Source organism: Pipistrellus hanaki, assembly GCF_964339955.1.
Source record: "Pipistrellus hanaki genome assembly, chromosome: 16".
Taxonomy (NCBI): Eukaryota; Metazoa; Chordata; class Mammalia; order Chiroptera; family Vespertilionidae; genus Pipistrellus; species Pipistrellus hanaki.
Genome location: NC_140518.1, coordinates 47,921,510 through 47,939,992, shown reverse-complemented (window position 1 = coordinate 47,939,992; position 18,483 = coordinate 47,921,510). Strand labels below are relative to the sequence as shown.

The window sequence follows — 18,483 nt, the reverse complement described above, 5'->3', positions numbered from 1 at the left end:
TGTGTGCGCCCGTTGAGGTGTGCTGTGTTTGTGTGCAGGCTGTGTGTCTGTTAGTATGAGGCTGCACCCCCCCTTTCATTGTCCTAGCCCATCAGTGGGTTCAAAGAAGTTGTGGGTGTCTGTTGACATTGCCCCATCTGCGCCTCCTGCCCCTGTGATCCCTCTCTGCATGGAGCCCCTTCCCACTGAGCCGGCAGCTCTTCTCCAGAACTGTGGTCGTGAGGAGGTCACCATTGCTGTCATGATGGGGAGGGCCCTCTGGGTTGTACAGGACACAGTTAGGGCCCCGGCACTGCCCCGGGCCTCCTTGGGGAGTAAGCACCACCCCGGCCAGGAAGGGGAGGGGTGAGGGAGGGGGAGAAAGGGAGGGGAGGGGAAGAAAGGCTCTCTAACACTTGGACCCACACTGCCTGCCCAGCACTCAGCCTCCAAGAACATCACTTCTCATCCAGACTGCACATGGGGAAACTGAAGATGGAACTAGGTGCCAGGTCATTCATTTGCTCCTTCTTGTCTAGCCAGACTATTTGCCAGAGCAGCCTCCAGGGACCCATCCTGGGTACAACCCAAGGCAACACCCCAGGTCCTTTGCAAGTTCTCAGACTGTGGAGACAGTGTGAGCAAGGGCTCTCTCCCGGTGGCCTCGGCCAGGAGGCCGTGAGAGCTGGAGGCTGAGCCCACCACTGGGCCTGCACGTCTTCCTCCCGCCCGCGCGGGGCCCGCCAGCAGCCTCGACTGACCTACACGCCCACTCAGCTGCAGCAGGGCACCCAGCTTCCTCTCCTGTCACAGCGGCAAGAACCAGACTGTAGCCTTGCCCGGGCCTCCCAGGGCTGTGGGTTCAAGTGAGCCTCTGCTCTCCTGCAGGAGGCGCACATCACATCTTTGCAGAAGGAAGGAGAGATGGAAGGCCCAGGCCCGGAGAGGACAAGGCATGGCAAGGTCACCCCGCGGGGGAGGGTGGCACAGCCTGGGGGATGGTCAGGCTTCTCAAGGGCCCGCATGGGAGAGGGTCTGGGGGAGAGGAGGTGCTGCTGGAAGGGCGTGCCAGGCTCTGCCAGGAGGGGGCTTTATCCTCTGTCCCCAAGCTGCTGCCCTATTCCCTCACCTCCACCTGGACGGCTCCCAGGAGCCCCCTGCTGCAGACATGGGGCTGACGGAGGACGGAACGGTGGCGCGTGTAGGAGTCGGGCAGGTCCTTCAATACACCCTCCACAGGGCGGCACTCCCCGCGGCCAGGACCCATGCAACAGGGCTAGTCCCAAGGCCCACGCCTCCAGACACTGCTTGGCGTGAAAGTCACATGGAAGTTTACCCCTTAAAATATATTTTGAAATTTTGCTGTCTTACAAAGGGCAGACACCCTACGCAGAGGGCTCCTTCCTACCAGGCCCCACCCCCGGGGCCGCGTGCCGGCAGAAAACGGGCGGCCCGCACCGTGGGGCAGAGGGCTGCAGGCGGGGCACACACCTGGACACAAGACCCCTGACACACGCGCACACATACATACCGCCCAGCAGGCAGGCCCCAGCCCTGCTCAGAGCCTGGCACAGCTGCCTCACAAACGTACCACATACAGAGGGACAAATACATACAGAGGTCTCCCACACACAATCACTCACTGCCGTGGGCCACGGACTCACATACGTGTGTAGATATCACCTCACACCCAGGCACATGGAAGCCTTGCCCGCTTAGGACACGCCCAGGGCTGAAGTCCATGGGACTCCTGCGCCAGCAGGGCTGGCGTCTCTGGCCGGTGTCAGTCCTCAGCACTGTGCCCCGCCGTACAGCCTGGTGCCCACAGAGAAAACGCATGGCCTTCCCACGAGAGGCCCGAGGCCAGGGCCTCAGCCACCCCACCTCTGGGCCTCCTGGTCCAGGCTACTGGAAAGTTCTTGGAAATCCCACTGCCTGGGAGGGGGAAGGTAGGAGCAGTTTGGAACACACAACTGCTCAGCACAGACCACACACTAAGTACACACACATGCATGTATACACACACTTGCCACACGCCACATGCACTCACATGTATACAAGCACCTCCACTCATCTATGTGCAGAACATTCAGTGGGTTAACACGCTCTCCACACACCACGCGTGGGCACACCTCCTCGCACTCTCCCAGGAGCTGTATGAACCATGCTCTGCACACACCATAGGCCTGCCCAGCCACCCTCCGTCCTCAGCGATTGAGGAGGGAGACTATTTTGGTCTTCAGCACAGGCAATAAATAAATAAATAAATAAATAAAGGGAGGAGGGAGGAGAGGGCAAATGAGTGAAAACGCAGCCCCTGCCTTTGGCAAGAGATGACAGGCAGCGAGGGGCTGGCCCTGCAGGTCTGGGAGCTAAGCCGCCTGCATGGGCCCAGAGGGGACGACTGAGCGGAGTGCACCGGCCACCCCACACCACCAGGGCCTGGATTCCAGGGCCTCTGGCCTCAGTGCTGGATGCAGTGAGTGGAGGGCTGACCCACGCAGGCCCCGGCTTCCCCGTCCCCAGAGTCCCACTCCCTACTTGCACGGCCTTGCATGCTGCCTGAGCCCACTTGAGCCTGAGTCCCTGGTGCCTTCAGGCTGTGAGCTCTCATGGGGGTGCAGGTTGGAGCAGCCGGGACAGGCAAGCCCAAGAGCCACCGGCTCTCTAAGACCTATACTTCCTTACGGGCCTGGTCACTTGGAGGGCAGCGCGCTGAGCTGTCCCGGGAAGGGGCATGGCTCTGTCCCAGGGTCCGGCCTCACCCTCCACCCCCGCCCCTACCCAGCTGGCTTCTCCATAAGAAGCAGCCTGCACTGGGCAGCTGCTGGGCCAGGTGCCCACAGCCCCAAACCCCTTCCTGGGTGTGTGCCGCTCCTGACCCTTCAGTGCGAGGTCACATCTCTCTGAACACTGGTCCTCTCCATCAGGCCTGGCTGCCACTCATGGGCTCCACCCTGCTGCCGGGCCAGGGAGAGCACCATCAGCCTGGCCTCTGCAGACAGAGGGGCTGCGGGAACTTGGTGGTGGAGTCAGGGAGGGGGTACAGGGGAGTCCTAGACCATGAGGAACTGAGCCAGACCCACGGTGTCTCTAAGGCACAACCCCTCTGGTCCCACAGGGTGGGCTGCCAGGTGCCCTCCCCGGGAGCACCCCTCCTGCAAGTTTGCAGAGGCCCATCTCTGTGGAGGGGTGGGGGCCATGGGCCAGCACAGGAGGAGCAGCGGGGAGGAGCCCTCCGTGGCAGGCAGGGCTCACATCAGACCCTGAGGGGCACCGCTAAGGTGCAAAGTCAAACTCCAGAAACCGGCTTTCTCCTGCCCCAGCGCCCGCCTCTGCGACACCGAAGCCTCATGAGCATGGGGGCCTGGTTTTCCCTCCGCCCACGGGACCTAGCCCCGCCGTGAGCATGGGGGCCACAGCGAGGGCTGCGGGCGGAGGCGGCCTGGGCCTTCAGCCTCGGGGAAGCTTGCGGAGCCTCCGGCCACAATGGAATTCTGTGTCTTTTCTTTTGTAGCCCATGAATTTAAGAAAGGTTTAATCACATGTTAATTTTTTTTTTTTGTAGAGTCTTCCTCAAGCTGAGATTGAGAAAGTGGAGACCCATGATTCCTCCCCGAGTTAAAACTAGTGGGTGCCCTGCAGCCAGCGGCCGCACCCGGGGCTGGGCGGCCGAGGAGCCCTTTGGGCGGCTGGCAGCTCTGCCCTCAGGCAGACGCACCAGCCCCTGCGGCCGCTCCTGCCGCCCACACTCCTGCCAGCCTCCCAAGGCCACTGTGAAGCACGAAACGTCTAATGTCAGACTGAGTCGGCCACCAGGGCCCCGGCCCCTTCTGTCCTGCTCACACCAGGGCCTGTCCCCAGTGGTAGAGGCTGCCCATGGCCGCGGCCACTCAGATCTCCGACTCCCGCCGGTAGGGCCGTGGCTCCAGGGCACTGCTGCCGGCAGGGGGCCTGGCGAGGCCGCGCCTGGCCGGTAGGCCGCCGGCCGGGTCGTCCTCGTCCGTGTCCTCCTCGTCGGGGCTCACGAAGGCCAGCTCGTTCTCGTAGCAGAAGGAGCTGGTGCCGGGCAGCAGGAACTTGTTCTCCGCCAGGTCCCTGGCGCTGCAGCGGGGCGTGGTGGGCACCTCGTAGGTCTTGTGGAAGCGCGAGTAGTCGATCTTGTACTGGTTCTTCTCCTCAAAGAGGACAGGCTCGAAGCGGTGGCCCCAGAGGATCTCGCTGGCCAGGTAGGAGCTGCGGGCCTGCGTGGTCATGGCCGTGGCCTCCACCATGCCCTCCAGGATGACCACAATCTCGAAGTCGTCCGCCTCCAGGTCCTGCCGGCTAATGCCGAACAGCGGGCTGGTCTCGTCGATCTCGTGCAAGATGGTGATGGGCGACACCAGGAAGATGCGGTCCAGGCCCTTGTCGAAGCCCACGTCCATGTCCAGCTGGTCCAGCGGCAGGTACTCGCCCTCCTGCGTGACCCGGGGCTTGATGAGCTGGGCCCGCACGTGGGCCTCCACGATGTGGCTCTTGCGCAGGTTGCCCACGCGCCACATGAGGCAGAGCCGGCCGTCCCGCAGCGCCACCACCGCGTGGTGGCTGAACAGCAGCGTCTGCGCCCGCTTCTTGGGCCGGGCCATCTTGGCCATGATGGCGCCGATCATGAAGGAGTCGATGATGCAGCCCACGATGGACTGCGCCACCACCATGAAGACGGCCACGGGGCACTCCTCGGTCACGCAGCGCAGCCCGTAGCCGATGGTGGTCTGCGTCTCGATGGAGAAGAGGAAGGCGGCCATGAAGCCGTGGACTTGCAGCACGCAGGGCGGGCGGCCGCGGGCCTCCGCCGGCTCCAGGTCCCCGTGGGCCACGGCGATGACCCAGAAGATGACGCCGAAGAGCAGCCAGGAGGCGAGGAAAGCCAGCGAGAAGAGCAGCAGCATGTAGCGCCAGCGGATGTCCACGCAGGTGGTGAACATGTCAGCCAGGTAGCGCTGTGACTTCTCGTCCATGTTGGCGAACTCGATGTTGCACTGGCCGTTCTTCTTGACAAAGCGGTTCCGGCACCTGCGCCGCGTGTGCACCTTGCCGTTGCCAAAGCCATTGGTGCCCGACATGGTGACCAGGCGCAGCCCGTCCTCGGACAACGACACGGTGCTGTAGGGGGTGGCCTGGCCAGCTGCGGTCATGCCGGACGCGGGGAGGTCCTGGCTCCTTGTCCCCACGCCGGCTCCCGGAGGGGCGGCTCCTGCAACAGAGAGGACAGTGCACGTCCCACACGGGCCCGGGAGCTCTCTCCCCTTCCTCCCCCCCACCCTCGACGTGGCCGGTGGATATTTGACCCTAATTTACCCCCAACAAAGACCTGACCTTTTCCCAGGACCACCCCTGCCCCCGCCCTCCCCCGCTGTGAACAGGAGCAAGTGGGACGCCCTCAGCAGCATCCCGGCCTTCCCCCCACGCAGGGAGCCCGGCCCAGGCAGCCAGGACGCACCCAGCACACTGGGTGGCCTTGGGGTCTGCGCTCAGCACCACGGTCAGCAGACCCCGCTCCCACAGCTGCAGCATCGTCAGCCCCTGAACACTCAGGCCAGTGGCCACCCCGCCCCCAGCGCCCTGCAGGCATCTGCAGGCTGGGAGCCAGGGCACCACCTGGCCCTGTGGGCATGGAGACCATCTGGCCACTTGCACTGGGGACGCGGGTGCCCAGGACGCCATCCTCTCTCAGCAGGCTGAGCCGGAAGGAGCAGAGGAGCCAGCGGCGGGCCTGGACAGGGAGACCAGAAGCTGGGCAGGCACGGTCCTCCCACCAGCAGGACCCCCAGCATCCTCACCCCACCTGTACTATGAGTCAGAACTAGACAAGGCTGGAGCCCTGGCATACCCAGAAGACAGTGAGGCCCAGAGGGGAGGCCCCAGGACAGCGGGCTAGGAGCAGGGGCACAGGCAGCTGGACACCCACCAGAAGCTCAGAAACGGGCAGTGCCCCAGCCAGGAGGCGGCCACACGGCGCTCAGCCCCGGCCTGCTCCACGCACCTAGGAGACAGTGAGAGTGAGCCCTCAGGCTGCAGACTGCACACCCCTCCCCACCGGCTCGGTCCCCAGGTGCTGCTGATCCCCCCACGCTGGCCCGTGCAGGTGCTCAATGGTCCTCACTGGCTGCGTGAACCGCTCTCACACAGGGAGGCAGGCCACACGCTCAGCAAATGCTCCTGGCCATCCAGCCAGCAGCCCAGGAGCAGCTGCCCCCTCTGACTGGAGAGTCAGAGAGGCCGCGTGGTCTCCCCCAAGCCACCAGCCACTAAGCAGGAGAGCTGAGGGTCAAAACATTCTTGTTTAACACGGGGCCTTGGTTCTGCCGGGGCCTCGTCTCCTGCTGCCCTCCCCTGCCCCTGTGCCCCACCTGCCACCTCGCCATGGGTCTGAGGAGCTGTGGCCTGAGGCCACAATGGTTGGTGCTGCTTCTGTCTGGGCCAGGAGGCAGGGAGCCGGAGGTGGGGACCGCAGAGGAGAGGTGCCAGGGCCGGGGTACACAGATGCCCGCGGGAGGCTGCCAGCTTGCTGGGGTGTTTGTGTGGCCCGGAGACCTGGAAGGACATCCAGCGGATCGTGGCTACTCCAGCTGGGGCTCCGAGCGGCTCAAGGCCGCATGGGGCTTCTGGTCTCCCTGTCCAGGCCCGCCGCTGGCTCCTCTGCTCTGGCCAAGAACAAAGGCCAGAGCCCAGCCTGGTGCTGCCCCGGCCGCTGAGCGGTCTCCCACCCGGCCGGTGCCCAGGGAGGTGGGCACCTGGGACCCACCTCAGCCATGCCACACGGGCCTGGGAACCCCTCACCTGCTGACGTTCCTCCTAAAGCCACACAGAGAACACCCACAAGGCCCTGTTCACACCCACCCTCTTCGGAGCTGGAAATGGGACGCGGAGCCAGGCCGCTTGTCCAGGTCTCCCTGACGCTCAGGAGTGGAGACAGCATGGACGCCCGGAGTCCAGTCTGGTCCTCAGCCCTCCTGCCCTCACGTGAACACACGTGTGTGAGATGCTCGAGAGGGAGCCCCTCCCAAGCTCTCGGTAAACAGCACTCAAAGCCAGAAGAGGACCTAAGAATAGAACTCAGCGCCACAAACTTGCCAAATGGCCCCAGGGCACTCCTCACACAAACACGGCCAAGAAGGCCGGGCCGTGCTGGTCATTACAGACTCCATTCAGGAAATGTGGGACCATCCCTGGCCAGTTGAGCATCAGCCTTCTGCTGAAGCGTCTCGGGTTCGATTGCAGTCAAGAGCACATATTACAATTACAGGCTCCTTCCTGGCCCCCACTGGGCTGTGTGTGGGAGGCAACCAATCAAACATAGATGTTTCTCTCTCTGTCTCTCCCCCTCTCTGTCACTCTTAAAAAATCAATGGAAAAATTACCCTGGGTGAGGATTAACCAAAACAAAAAGAAATGTGGGAGGCTATCCTCACCCAGGGCTGTGCAGGCCTGAGTGGCACTTGCTCAATGGCGGCACCTAGTTAAACCAGATAAGAAATGAAATTAGATTTGTTTTGCTGAAAAAGGCCTTAGCAAGGAAGCTAGCCTCGAATTTTACAGATGGGGAAACGGAGGCTGAGACTAATCCCAAGTCACAAAGCAATTTACAGACTAGGATGAGATGGTAAAGCCAACAGGACCAGAGTCATTGTTGGCAGACGCTCAGGTTGGTCAATGAGGCGCTGGGCATTGCTGGGAGAAAATGGGGACGAGACACTGGGGTGTGATACCGGGACCAGAGAAGGTGGGGTGACTTCCACACCAGAGACAGCAGTGAAGCAAGCTTAGCAGCAGAGAGGGGGCAGTGGAGAACATGTACTCAGAGCCCTGAGTGGAGGCGAGGCTGTCCCAACCAGCCCCAGCAGGGTCAAGGTCAGGGTCAGCATCAGAACACGGTCTCTGAGCACCCAGCACGCTCAGCTCACTGGTCAGGCCTGGGCTGGGGTTTTAGAGAAACAGCTACCATGACCCATGGGAGGGGCCCAAGAGCTACTGGGAGGGGCCTATGGACAGAGCAAATCAGGCCACGCCCCATCCCCTGAGGCTCTGGACACCTCCCTTAGGTTAGATGGCAACTGGGAGGACACCAGGACAAGGCCTAGGCCCACACTTTCAACTGCCAAGAAAGCAGCGACTCCAAGGGCCAATGGAGGAGGCACCCAAGGGGCAGGCTCAAGGTCCCCACCCGCAGGGCCCCTTCAGAGGTGCAGGTTTAGTCATCAATGCTTACCCAGTGCACTACCCACCAGGCACTGCTCTGAGAGCTCTAATCCCTACAGCAACATCATGTCTGTCACCCCATTGAAACTCAGAAAGATTAATCCACCTGCCCAGGGTTACAGAGCCTTCGAGGGCGGTGTTCCCTTGAAATCCCATGTGGATAAGACACACAGACAGCTCAAATCTCAGCCCTGACCAGCAGGGGAGGCCCACACCAGTCCCTCTGCCCACATCCATGCAGCCCTGGCTTAGAATGTCCGGGGCTGCGGCACTCACAGCCTCAAGTCCTGCAACTGGAGGAATCCTTAGAGGCACTTAGCTCAGGGGAAGCCAGTGTGTGGCCACACACCTCTCCAGCCGGTGCCTGTGGCAGGCATCACCAATCCATCACCACCTGTTTCTCAGTGTCCTGGAGCAGCTTCAGACTTTCCTGGTTCATTCACTGAGTTTCAGACTTGGCCCAGGAGCTTTAAAAAATCCAACCTTCCATTTGAAGATGGGGAGACTGAGATTCTGGGAGGCTCCCTTTCCCAGTCACCCAGGAAGTGAGGCCAGCGGGTGCGCCACAGGCACCGGGAGCGGGGAGGTGGGGGCACTCCAGGTTGGAGAAGGGGCTGGAGGGCATTCCCATCCTCACATCTGGGAGACGATGAACCCTTGCGCAGAATCACATTTGCAGCCAAATGCTTGCCCCTCTGCTTTTGCTCACCGTGCACCCCGTGTCCTACAAATGTTCAGGTAGCACAGCGCAGGCTTCCTGTGCCTTGGGAGGCCCTAGGAGGGAAGGAGCAACGTTGTGCTCGTGTGCTGAGTGTAGAGGCCAGGGCTCCACCCGGGCCTCACCATTCCAGGACCTCTACCCAACAGCCAACCTCCCCCAGGCTTTCTGCCCAAAGCTCTCGGCAGGCAGGAACGAATGCCCGGGGCAGCCTTCCACCAACTGGCAGGGCAGCCTCCTGCCCCTTCACACACTCTGCAGGGCCTGCTCCACGTCCTCCACGGGCTCCTCAGCCAGGCTGAGCTCCCACTGCCCCAGCCGTGATTTTCGAAAAATACACCCCACAGTGGCTCCTGTCCTTCCCGGGCTCACTCCCTCACTCCCCTCTAGTGCCTCTTAGGGTCCCCAGCCACTAACCCACCGGCAGGGAGCCTGGCCCCGGGCTCTCCCCGAAGGCTTCATTCAGGCGGCATGCCCTCCCGGATGTCCCACAGCACCAATGGCCAACACGACTCCTCTCCTCTTCCAAACCTCCGCCTCCCTTTCCTCTCCCGCTTCTCTTCCCCTCCTCGCCTCCTCCTCACCTCTCCTTCACCTCTCCTCTTCCCTTCTCCAATCACCCCAGACAGAAGCCTGCCTCTTCCCTCTCCTTCAGTCCCCAGATCTACTCCCTCGCCCAGCTGGTCCTTTGTATTTTACCTCCTGAATTTCCAAAGCCCTTGCCCACGCCACCCTCCTGCCCAGGCCACTCCTGCCAGGACACAGCAACAGGCTCCTGATGGATTTCCTTGTGCCCATCCTCTGCCGCATGTGATCAAACCCCCAAACCACAGCTAGAGGGAATGTTTAAAATACTCCCATCCACCAGTTCCATGCCCCTGAGTGCTCTGGCCCTGGTTCTCCTGTTAGGGTCAGAAGGTCCCATCTCTGGCCAACCTCAGAGGCCCACAGGAGCTGATGCAGGCCCGGTACAGAGAGGGAATCCAAGAAATTCTCACTGACTAGACAAAGGAAAGAGGGTATAAGCAGCTGAATGGAGAAATAGATGAGGAGATGGATGGATCAATGAATGAGGAGACAGATGCATGTACAGACAGGTGGCCGAGCATATGGATGGATAAACCGGACTGACAGATGAGTGGATGGGCGGGTGAGTGGTAACTAGAGAGATGGAGGAGTTAGGTGGATAGAAAATTATTGGATGGATTGGGTGGATAGATGAGTGAATGGAGAAATAGGTGGAGGTGTCAATGGATGAAAGGATACATGGGTGGTCGGGCGAGTTGATGAGTGGCCGGGGGATGGTGGGGAATGAATAGCTGAGAGAAGGGTGAACACATGGATAGAAATATGGCTGGATGGTCGAAGCAGGTGGTTAGATGGCAGGTGGAGGAGAGGACATGTGGAACTAGTGGATGGGTACTGGAGGAATGAGAGGCTAAGCAGGTGCATGGAGGGATGAGGGAGATGGATAGATAAATGAGTGGGTGGGTGGGTGCACAGATGAGTGTTGGGCTGGAAGACTAGACGAACAGGTGCACATCTGTGACCTTAATCTTACCTCAAGATTCTATCTTCTAAGTAACAGTCCTGAGTGGGTGTGTGCTGTCTCCAAGGCTGCATTAGCAGCAGCTGCCATTTCCCCAGCATCAGCTAGAGATGAGTCAGAGGCTAGAAGACCCTAAAGGTAACAAAGCAAAGCCAAGTTACTGTAGATCAGTGATTCTCAACCTTCCCACCCCTTCTCAAATGCTGGACGCTTTAATGCAGTTTCTTATGTTGTGGTGACCCCCAACCATAAAATTATTTTTGCTGCTACTTCATAACTATAATTTTGCAACTGTTATGAATTGTGATGTAAATATCTGTGTTTTCCAATGGTCAAGACCCACAGGTTGAGAACCGCTAGCAGGGTCACCTAAGACCATTGGAAAACACAGATATTTACATTACAGTTCATAACAGTAGCAAAGTTACAGTGATGAAGTAGCAACAAAAATAATTTTATGGTTGGGGGTCACCACAGCATGAGGAACTGTGTTAAAGGGCCGTGGCATCAGGAAGGTTGAGAACCACTGCTGCAGATGGTGCTACTCTTATCAGAGAGGCTCAGAAGCCAGGAATTTCCGCCTGCGCCCACATTCCTGCTTGCTTTCCCCAGGGCTCCTGGGAGGAGGAGGGGGCCTCCCATGCCTCTGTGCCCCACACCTCCGCAGCAGGTCACCCTGTCCATAAAAACGTCAGAGCCAGAGAGGAGCAGAACAGAATAGTCCAAGCCAATGGCAGCAGATAACTGGTGAGTGCCTATGGCATCCACACTGTGAGAGGTGCTTTGCAGACGTCAATTCATGTCCTTCTCACAATGACCCCACAATGTTGAAACTATTGCTGTTCCCATACCTGAGAGGTATGTAATGTGGTCACACTCCTAAGGCACAGAGGAACTCAGATCCCTAGCCTGAGCTCCTAGCCACCACTAAAGGGTATTCCCAAAGCCAATCACAGGGCTAACCTATCAATGGATGGATGGAGGGATGCATGGACAGATGGATGAATAGATGGATGGATGATGAATGGGTAGATGGATGGGTGATGAGTGGATGTGTGGATTATGAATGAATGGATGATGGATCACTAAGTGTATAAATGGATAAATGAGAGGGTGGGTGGATGAATAGTTGGATGAATGGATAGATGAATGGATCAATGGATGGATGGATGATGGATAAATGGATGGATTGATGATTATAGATGGATGAATTATGGATGGCTAGGTGGGTATGTGAATAGGTAAATGAATGGGAGGATGGGTGGATGAATGGATGACTGTATGATGGATGAAGATGGATGAATAATGGATAGATGAATTATAAATGGATGGGTAGATCATGGATGGATGGGTTATGGATGGGCAGGTGGGTTTATGGATGGATAGGTGAATAGATGGGTAGATGGATGGATGGATAAATTATGGATGGGTATGTGAGTGTGTGAATGGATAAATGAGTTGGTGGGTGGGTGGATAGATAGGTAAGTTGATAATGGTGGATGAATAGGCAGATATGAATAGGTGAGTAGGTAAATATATTTTTAGGTGAATGAATGGATGGATGAATGAGGTGGTTGGGTGGGATAAATAGCTAAATGGGTAAATGGATATATGACTCTACAGATGGTTGCACACCAGTAACTTGTCAAAGATTTACCTTGAGCATGCACCCATTCTGAGTGGCTTCTGCAATCCCCAAGCCTTGGATTTCCCATCTGTCAGTCCCCTGTGTGTTGGGAAGAGACTCTGAATTCCCAGAGGCAAGCTGATTTGGGATGTCCTTCTCACCTTCCCCCACCTGCCAGCACTGAGCCCAGAGCCCCACTCTCACACCGAAGGGGGTCTGTAGTCCACGGTCACACTGGTTTCCTTGACTGGATTAAGGCAACTGCTGGTGAGTCACCCCCTCACTGTAAGCCTCTTGGAGAGGCAACAGCAATGGGTGAACAGAGAAGGGTCCGAGTTCCAGCTCTGCCCCTCACAAGCTGTGGCCTTGGGGTCACTCCACTCTCTGGGCCTGTTACTCTGCATGGAGATGGCTTGTATGGCCCCTCTTCACTCTCCAGACTTTCATCCCCTGCTTCCCCACCCTTCATCCCCGAGCAGCTGCCCTGGGCCCTGCAGTGCCTCTCAGGTCTTTCACTCTCAAAATGAAGGGGGAAATTGAGGCTCTGAGAGGCTCCATCCCTGACCACCACCCATCACTGGGACTCCCCACAGCATGGACTTGTGTCCAGGCCTCTAACCTTACACCCCTCCCCAAGTGGGCCCAACTGTGCCCACCCTGGGAGCTCAGCTCCTGGCTTCAGTTATTCCAGTCTTCGTGGCCCCGCCCTGCGGGAGAGGTATCTCCCTACCTAGCAGAGGAGACACTGAGGCTGAGAGGGTGCCACTTCCAGGTGGCCTGGATCGGGGTCGCTGAGCAGAGGAAGTGTCCCTCACAGGGCAATGGGAGAGAAAGAGGAGGGGCCAGGGACCAGAGAGTCCTTGTCCCAAATTCAAGACCTTCCCCGCCCCCATGGCTCACCGTGGGCTCTCCCTGTGCCTCAGCCTCCTTGTGTGCAGAGTGGAGAGACCCCACCCACCAGGGAGCCTGTCAAGGAGATAAACCAAGGCCTGCCCAGTGGGGGCCACACTGCGGACCCAGAGTGAGTGCCGAGCTCTGCACAGGCTTGTCTGTCCAGGTCCAGAGAAGGGAAGAGGGTGGAGGTATGGACAGCCTGCCTCTCTGCACTTCCGATTGGCTACCTACCTCTCAAACCCATTCCCGACTCATTTCCTCAAGTTTTGAGACACACAAAGCCACCTGTCAGGCCTGTTCTCACCGTGAAACAGGCGCAGGGAAGGGACTTGCCCGAGATCACAAAGCAAATGAGTGAGTGGCAGCTCGAGACGAGATGCAGCCTCTGGACACCCTGGCCGGTGGGCACCCGCCCCCTCCCCCCCCCCAAGTGTGCAAACTCAGCCCCTGGCACTTCTGGCTCATGGCCACAGTCCTGGTCAGGATGGTCTGGTGTGGGGCAGGGCAGCCGGAGCCACGATGGACCAGGCTGGCCCTTGGGGCCCCAGCAGTGAGGGCAGGGTCTGGGTGGGCCCTGGAGACCCCGTGCCTCCCTGCCAGTGCCAACCTGTCAGCAAGGCTGGGCGACACCCCCGGGGACAGGGCAAGGCACTTCCCCTTCCGGGGCCCAGCTCCTCCACCACAAGATGGGCTGAGGACCGGTCTCCTAGGGGACGCGCCCGTGCCATTCACTGAAATGGGAGGGGGATGCTCTGGCACAGCGTGGCTCTGGGACAGACAGCTGGCATCACAGCAGCACAACACCAACCTTCCTTGGAGGGCGGGGCCCAAGGGGCCAGAGAGCCCTTGTCCCAAGTCCAAGCCCTGCCACCCTCCTCCCCCTCCCCGCCCCCGGCTCCTGTAGGCCTCTCCTGTGCCCCGCCTCCTCATCTGCAGAATGAAGAGACCCCACAGATCAGGAGACTGTCAGGAGGTACACCGAGGCCCCGCCCCAGGGGGTGCCACGCAGCAGACCTAGAGTGAGTGCCAGGGCCGCCTCCTGCCCGCCGAGAGCAGTTTCCAGCTCCAACACTGGCACAGGCAGCTCCGAGCAGAAATGGCAGCAGCTGAGCCAGAGCCGTGAAGTCCACCTGTTCAGCGGCCGCTGAGCCTGGGCTGGTGCTGGCCACACAACCACAGCACCCACGACCCCTGGGCCCTGCACCGTCGGGGGTCTGGGGAGCAAGGCTGGATATATGAACCCAGTGGCTGGCTGTGCCACGTGGCCGGGAGGGTGGACATCTACCCTGCGCCCTGAGGGGAAGCCAGGTCCAGCCCCGAGGGCAGGCGGCAGGCTGGGCCAGGCCCCAGGGAATGTTTCCGGAGTATTTTTATCTTGAGAACATCCTACTCTGAGGGTGGGGCAGGGGGATACAGGGTGTCCCTGGCCCCAGGCCTCCGGGAGCAGCAGAGGACAGAGCCGCTGGATGCTCTCCACGGAGTGGCTGATGCTCTCCACATTGTCTCCCGCCTCTGGGCCTTCCTGTTCCTATTTGCCACGAAGGGAATGGCCCTTCCAAGCCCAATGTTTCAGGACCTAAAGGGACTAGGGGGCGAGATGGGGTAGAGAAACAGAAGGGGCACCCTTGCCGAGGGGTAAGAGAGGAGGAGGTGTGCTGTGTGTGCACGCGCAGGCCCTGGAGCCCAGGCTTACAGACGGGAAAGGAACTGAGGCTCCGAGAGGCCCTGGAGCGTGTTAATGAGCTTGAACTTGAAAGTCTGAAAGAGTGAGCTCTAGGGCAATAGGGCTGGAGGCCCCATCTTGTCTCCGTCTCTCCCTTGTGTGACGCTGGGCAGGTCGCAGAGCCTCTCTGAGCACCAGTGTTCTCACCTGGCACGTGTCTCAGAGGGTGCCGACCGAGTCGCAGCAATTAATACAGGAAGCTGACGGGTTGGGAACCTCCTGGCCCCACCTCCTCACATCATGTCATCTCTGAACCTGGCTTGTGCTGGGGAGAGGTCAGGCCCTGGAGGCCTCCGCTGACCCTCCCTGCAGGCAGGAAGGGCTGAGCAGATGGACAGAGGCCTCCGGAGGAGGAAGCCGGTGGCAGAGGGAGCGTGGCTCCCATTTCCCTACGGCAGCAGTTTTCAAGCTGCACCTGCTGTGCGGCTCAGACTGTCCTCAGCACCAGCATGTGCCCGGGACAGCAAAGGCCTGAGACTGAGGAACAAGAACATCCGGAACCAAAGATCCCGGGGAACAGGCTAGAAAAGTTGCCAACATAAAAATACGTACGATGCTGTTTATCAAAGCCCGCCTTCAACAAAACCAAAGGCATCGGCTTTGCTGTTTGATGTACTTAATAGACAAAGCGTTCTTACAAATCACAGAGAGAAAAGGGTGCACAGCGCTAGGGTTGGGGTTCCCACTGAGGATCATGTGACCCTCAGGCAGTGATGCCTCAGGAACATCTACACTTTAGAGCCTCGGTATAAGCCAGTCCCTCGCCGGAAATGTCTTGTTCTGCCTTCCAGAACTCCATGCATTCTTCAAGCATGAAGGATGCCTCCTCATGAAGCCTTCCAGGATTTCCTTGGTTCCCCATACCCCTTGCCCAGTCCCCACAACATGTTTTTTACGGGCCCCTAGAGTACCTGGCTTGGCTCCAGTGAGTACCTGGCACTGCATCAGAGATCATCCCGGGGTTGGGGGGTGGGGGCTAAACACCTTGGACAGAGGAGGAAATCAGGCAGAGATGGAATGGTGTGCCCAAGGCCTCCAGTCTGTGGGCCACCCCGAGGGCCTCCCCCCCGAGGTGTCCCTCCCCCATGAGGTGTCCCGCCTCTGGTCCCTCCACACTCCATCTGCCTCCTCCCTAAGGGGCCCGCCAGGCCTGCCTTGTCCCTGATAGGAAAGGCCCCCACCCTTCGGGCTGCATTCTATATAATAAAAGCCTGATATGCTAATTAGGCTAATATGCTAATTGGTCTCGGGTCAGCAATTCAACCAAAGCATAATATGCTAATGATATGCTAAGGTCACTCAACCGCTCGCTATGACGTGCACTGACCACCAAGGGGCAGACGCTCTGACCAGTAGGTTAGCTTATTGCTGGCAGCTTATCGATTGGAACTGAGTGAGACTGGCTGGAAATGCCCTGGAGCCCTCCTGCGGTCCCTTCCCAGCCCCAGTCATGCACCAGAGGGGTCCCTCATCCAGGCCTGCACATTCTCACAATCTGGGGGCCCTTGGGAGATGTCGGAGAGCCGGTCTCAGCCTGATTCTACAGGCCAGGCTGAGGGACCCCACTGGTGCACAGATTCATGCACTGGGCCTCTGGTGTCTTCATAATGGACTGGGCCCACTGGGAGGCCCGTCCAGGCCAAGGTCAGGCAGGACCAGGCCTTAGCCCCAGCCTCTGTCCCCCAGTGACCCAGAAGCTCTGCTGAGGGAACATGGGAACTGTTGGTTCAAGTTCTCTGTTCCTTTCCTCCTCATTTTGTAAATTTGGCTTCACTTGGGGGCCAGGAAATCCACTGGGAGAGCTGACAGGCCTCTGAGGGCTCTTGGCCCACCTGTGTGGGCAGGAGGCGGAGTTCTGCCATCAGGAAACCAGGGAAACAGAGTGACCTGCCGCTCCCCTAGGGCTCCCGGGAGAACGGCCGAGGCCGCCACCTGCTCAGCAGAGCCACATCACAGCCACGCACTCGGCAGATGCCACCCAGCCTCTGCCGCACGGGGACGGTGTCGAGCCCACATTCGAAGGGGCCAGATGGACAGAAAGCATGTTGAGGAGGGAATATCCCACGGGATGCTGGGGCAGGCGGGCACGGTCCCGGGGCAGGCGGGCACGGTCCCGGGGCAGGCGGGCACGGCCCCGGGGCAGGCGGGCACTGTCCCGGGGCAGGCGGGCACGGTCCCGGGGCAGGCGGGCACGGCCCCGGGGCAGGCGAGCACGGTCCTGGGCAGGAGACCTTCCTGAGGGAATGGGGGGGGGGGTGTCTCTGGAACAGCAGGGGCGAAGGCCCTGAGGCTGTGCTGCTGCTGTGACCAAGAAGCTGGAGAAGCCATGGGGGGAGCGGAGGGAGCGGGAGGGAGAGCGGGCCAGGGAGCACGACAGCCCCGAGGGCCTGGGCCGCACAGCCAGCCGGAGCCTGCGGAGCCCCGGGACGACAGGCAGAGAGACGCCGCCCCCTTCCTGCTTTGCCAGACGCCAGCCCCTGCCCAATGCCCTCTTCCTCCTCTCCCTCAGGTTCCCACGCTCCTTCAACCCCACTCCGAGCCCCGCCTGTGCTCGCCTCGGTCCGAGTCCAGGTCATCCTGGGGAGCGATCACCTGTCCCTCTTGAGTCTCCCCTGCGGGCCGGGCCCCCCCCCGCCCGGGGCAGGCCCGGTCTGCAGCCCCCAGGATCCTGCCCCTCTGACCGGAGCCCCGAGGCCGGGCTGCGGGGGCGGAGGGGCTGCGTTCGCCCAGGCCGCTCAGGCTCGGCCTGCTGGGGGCCTCGCGCTGCCTGGGCGGACTCCGGTCTGACCGGAGGCGCTCTGGGTCCTGCCCACTTGTGGCCGGGAGCCTGGACGGCCAGGGCCTCGTTCCCTTGGTCACTGCTCACGCAGGAGTGGGCGCCGCATCACCTCAGAGCCCCGGAGTCCTGGGCAGCCAGGCAGGACAGGTCGGAGGCCCCCGGCCACGCCTCGGGGTGGTAGAGTGGCATGTGCCCAGTGCCTCGGGGTTGGAAAGGCCTGTGGGGAGTGGTCAGCGTGAGGCCACTGTGGGCATCACCCTACCACCCTCACGGGACCAGCTGCGGGACAGCGCCCCTGCCTGGTGCTTCACCCGGAAGAGCCAGGAGGTGGCCCGGGGCAGCTAACCCAGCACCGCCAGGAAACTGAGGCACAGCATAGCCGAACGGCCTGTGCTGGCCCAGGCACGGTGAGGGCTGCCCACGGAGCCTGGAGGCAGAGCCTGGGGGTGGTGCAGGGCAGGGGGGGGGTCGCCAGCACAGCTCAGCAGCCCTGCGGCCGGCCGGGCCAGAGCCCAGGCTCCGAGAGCTCGGTGGGGAGCCCGGAGCCCAGCACAGCGCGCTCCCCCTGCGGCGCCCACCGCGGCCGGACAGCGGCCGGCGCTCCCACTGGGAAAGCGCAGCTCATCGCTGCGTCACACGTCTGAAATGCTGCGGGAAGTGTTCCGCGTTTCCGGTTCCCTTTGTGGGCCGAGCGGCTTCTCTCAGGCATTCGAAGAGGTCATGCCGAGCAGACAGACCGAAAGCACCCACAGCCGAGCAATCGAGGCCGGGCCTCACCCGTGCTATGGGGACCACCTGGGCCCTCACTGATGTGTTCGTTCGTTTGTTCGTTCATTCACTCATTCATTCATTCCACAGCACCACGGCCACGCCAGGCCCTGGCTGAGGCCCGGCCTGCACAGGTGGGAAGCCCCTCCCCTTTGAGCTCAGGACAGACAGGAGGGAGACGGGCGTTTCATAAGAAAATGAGAAC

General features: G+C 60.4%; 1 protein-coding gene across 10 annotated transcripts in view; it reads right to left on the bottom strand.

Annotated features, from left to right (window-relative positions):
- Positions 1 to 2,310: 2,310 nt before the first annotated feature.
- The window catches only part of KCNJ12 (potassium inwardly rectifying channel subfamily J member 12), a 36,221-nt gene continuing 20,048 nt past the window's right edge, over positions 2,311 to 18,483 (bottom strand). For 2 of the 10 annotated variants that reach the window (XM_084861551.1, XM_084861549.1), the window contains exons 2-3: positions 10,500 to 10,619; positions 2,311 to 5,215 (exon numbers count right to left, since the gene is read on the bottom strand). In XM_084861551.1, coding sequence (XP_084717677.1) covers positions 3,873 to 5,156 — 1,284 coding nt within the window. In that variant the 5' untranslated portion in view covers positions 5,157 to 5,215; positions 10,500 to 10,619 and the 3' untranslated portion in view covers positions 2,311 to 3,872. Of the gene's footprint in view, positions 5,216 to 5,806; positions 5,828 to 5,929; positions 6,005 to 6,801; positions 7,005 to 10,499; positions 10,620 to 12,144; positions 12,946 to 14,022; positions 14,039 to 18,483 lie in introns of those variants that run through there. The other 8 variants (XM_084861553.1, XM_084861552.1, XM_084861550.1 and 5 more) reach the window with 8 other exon arrangements.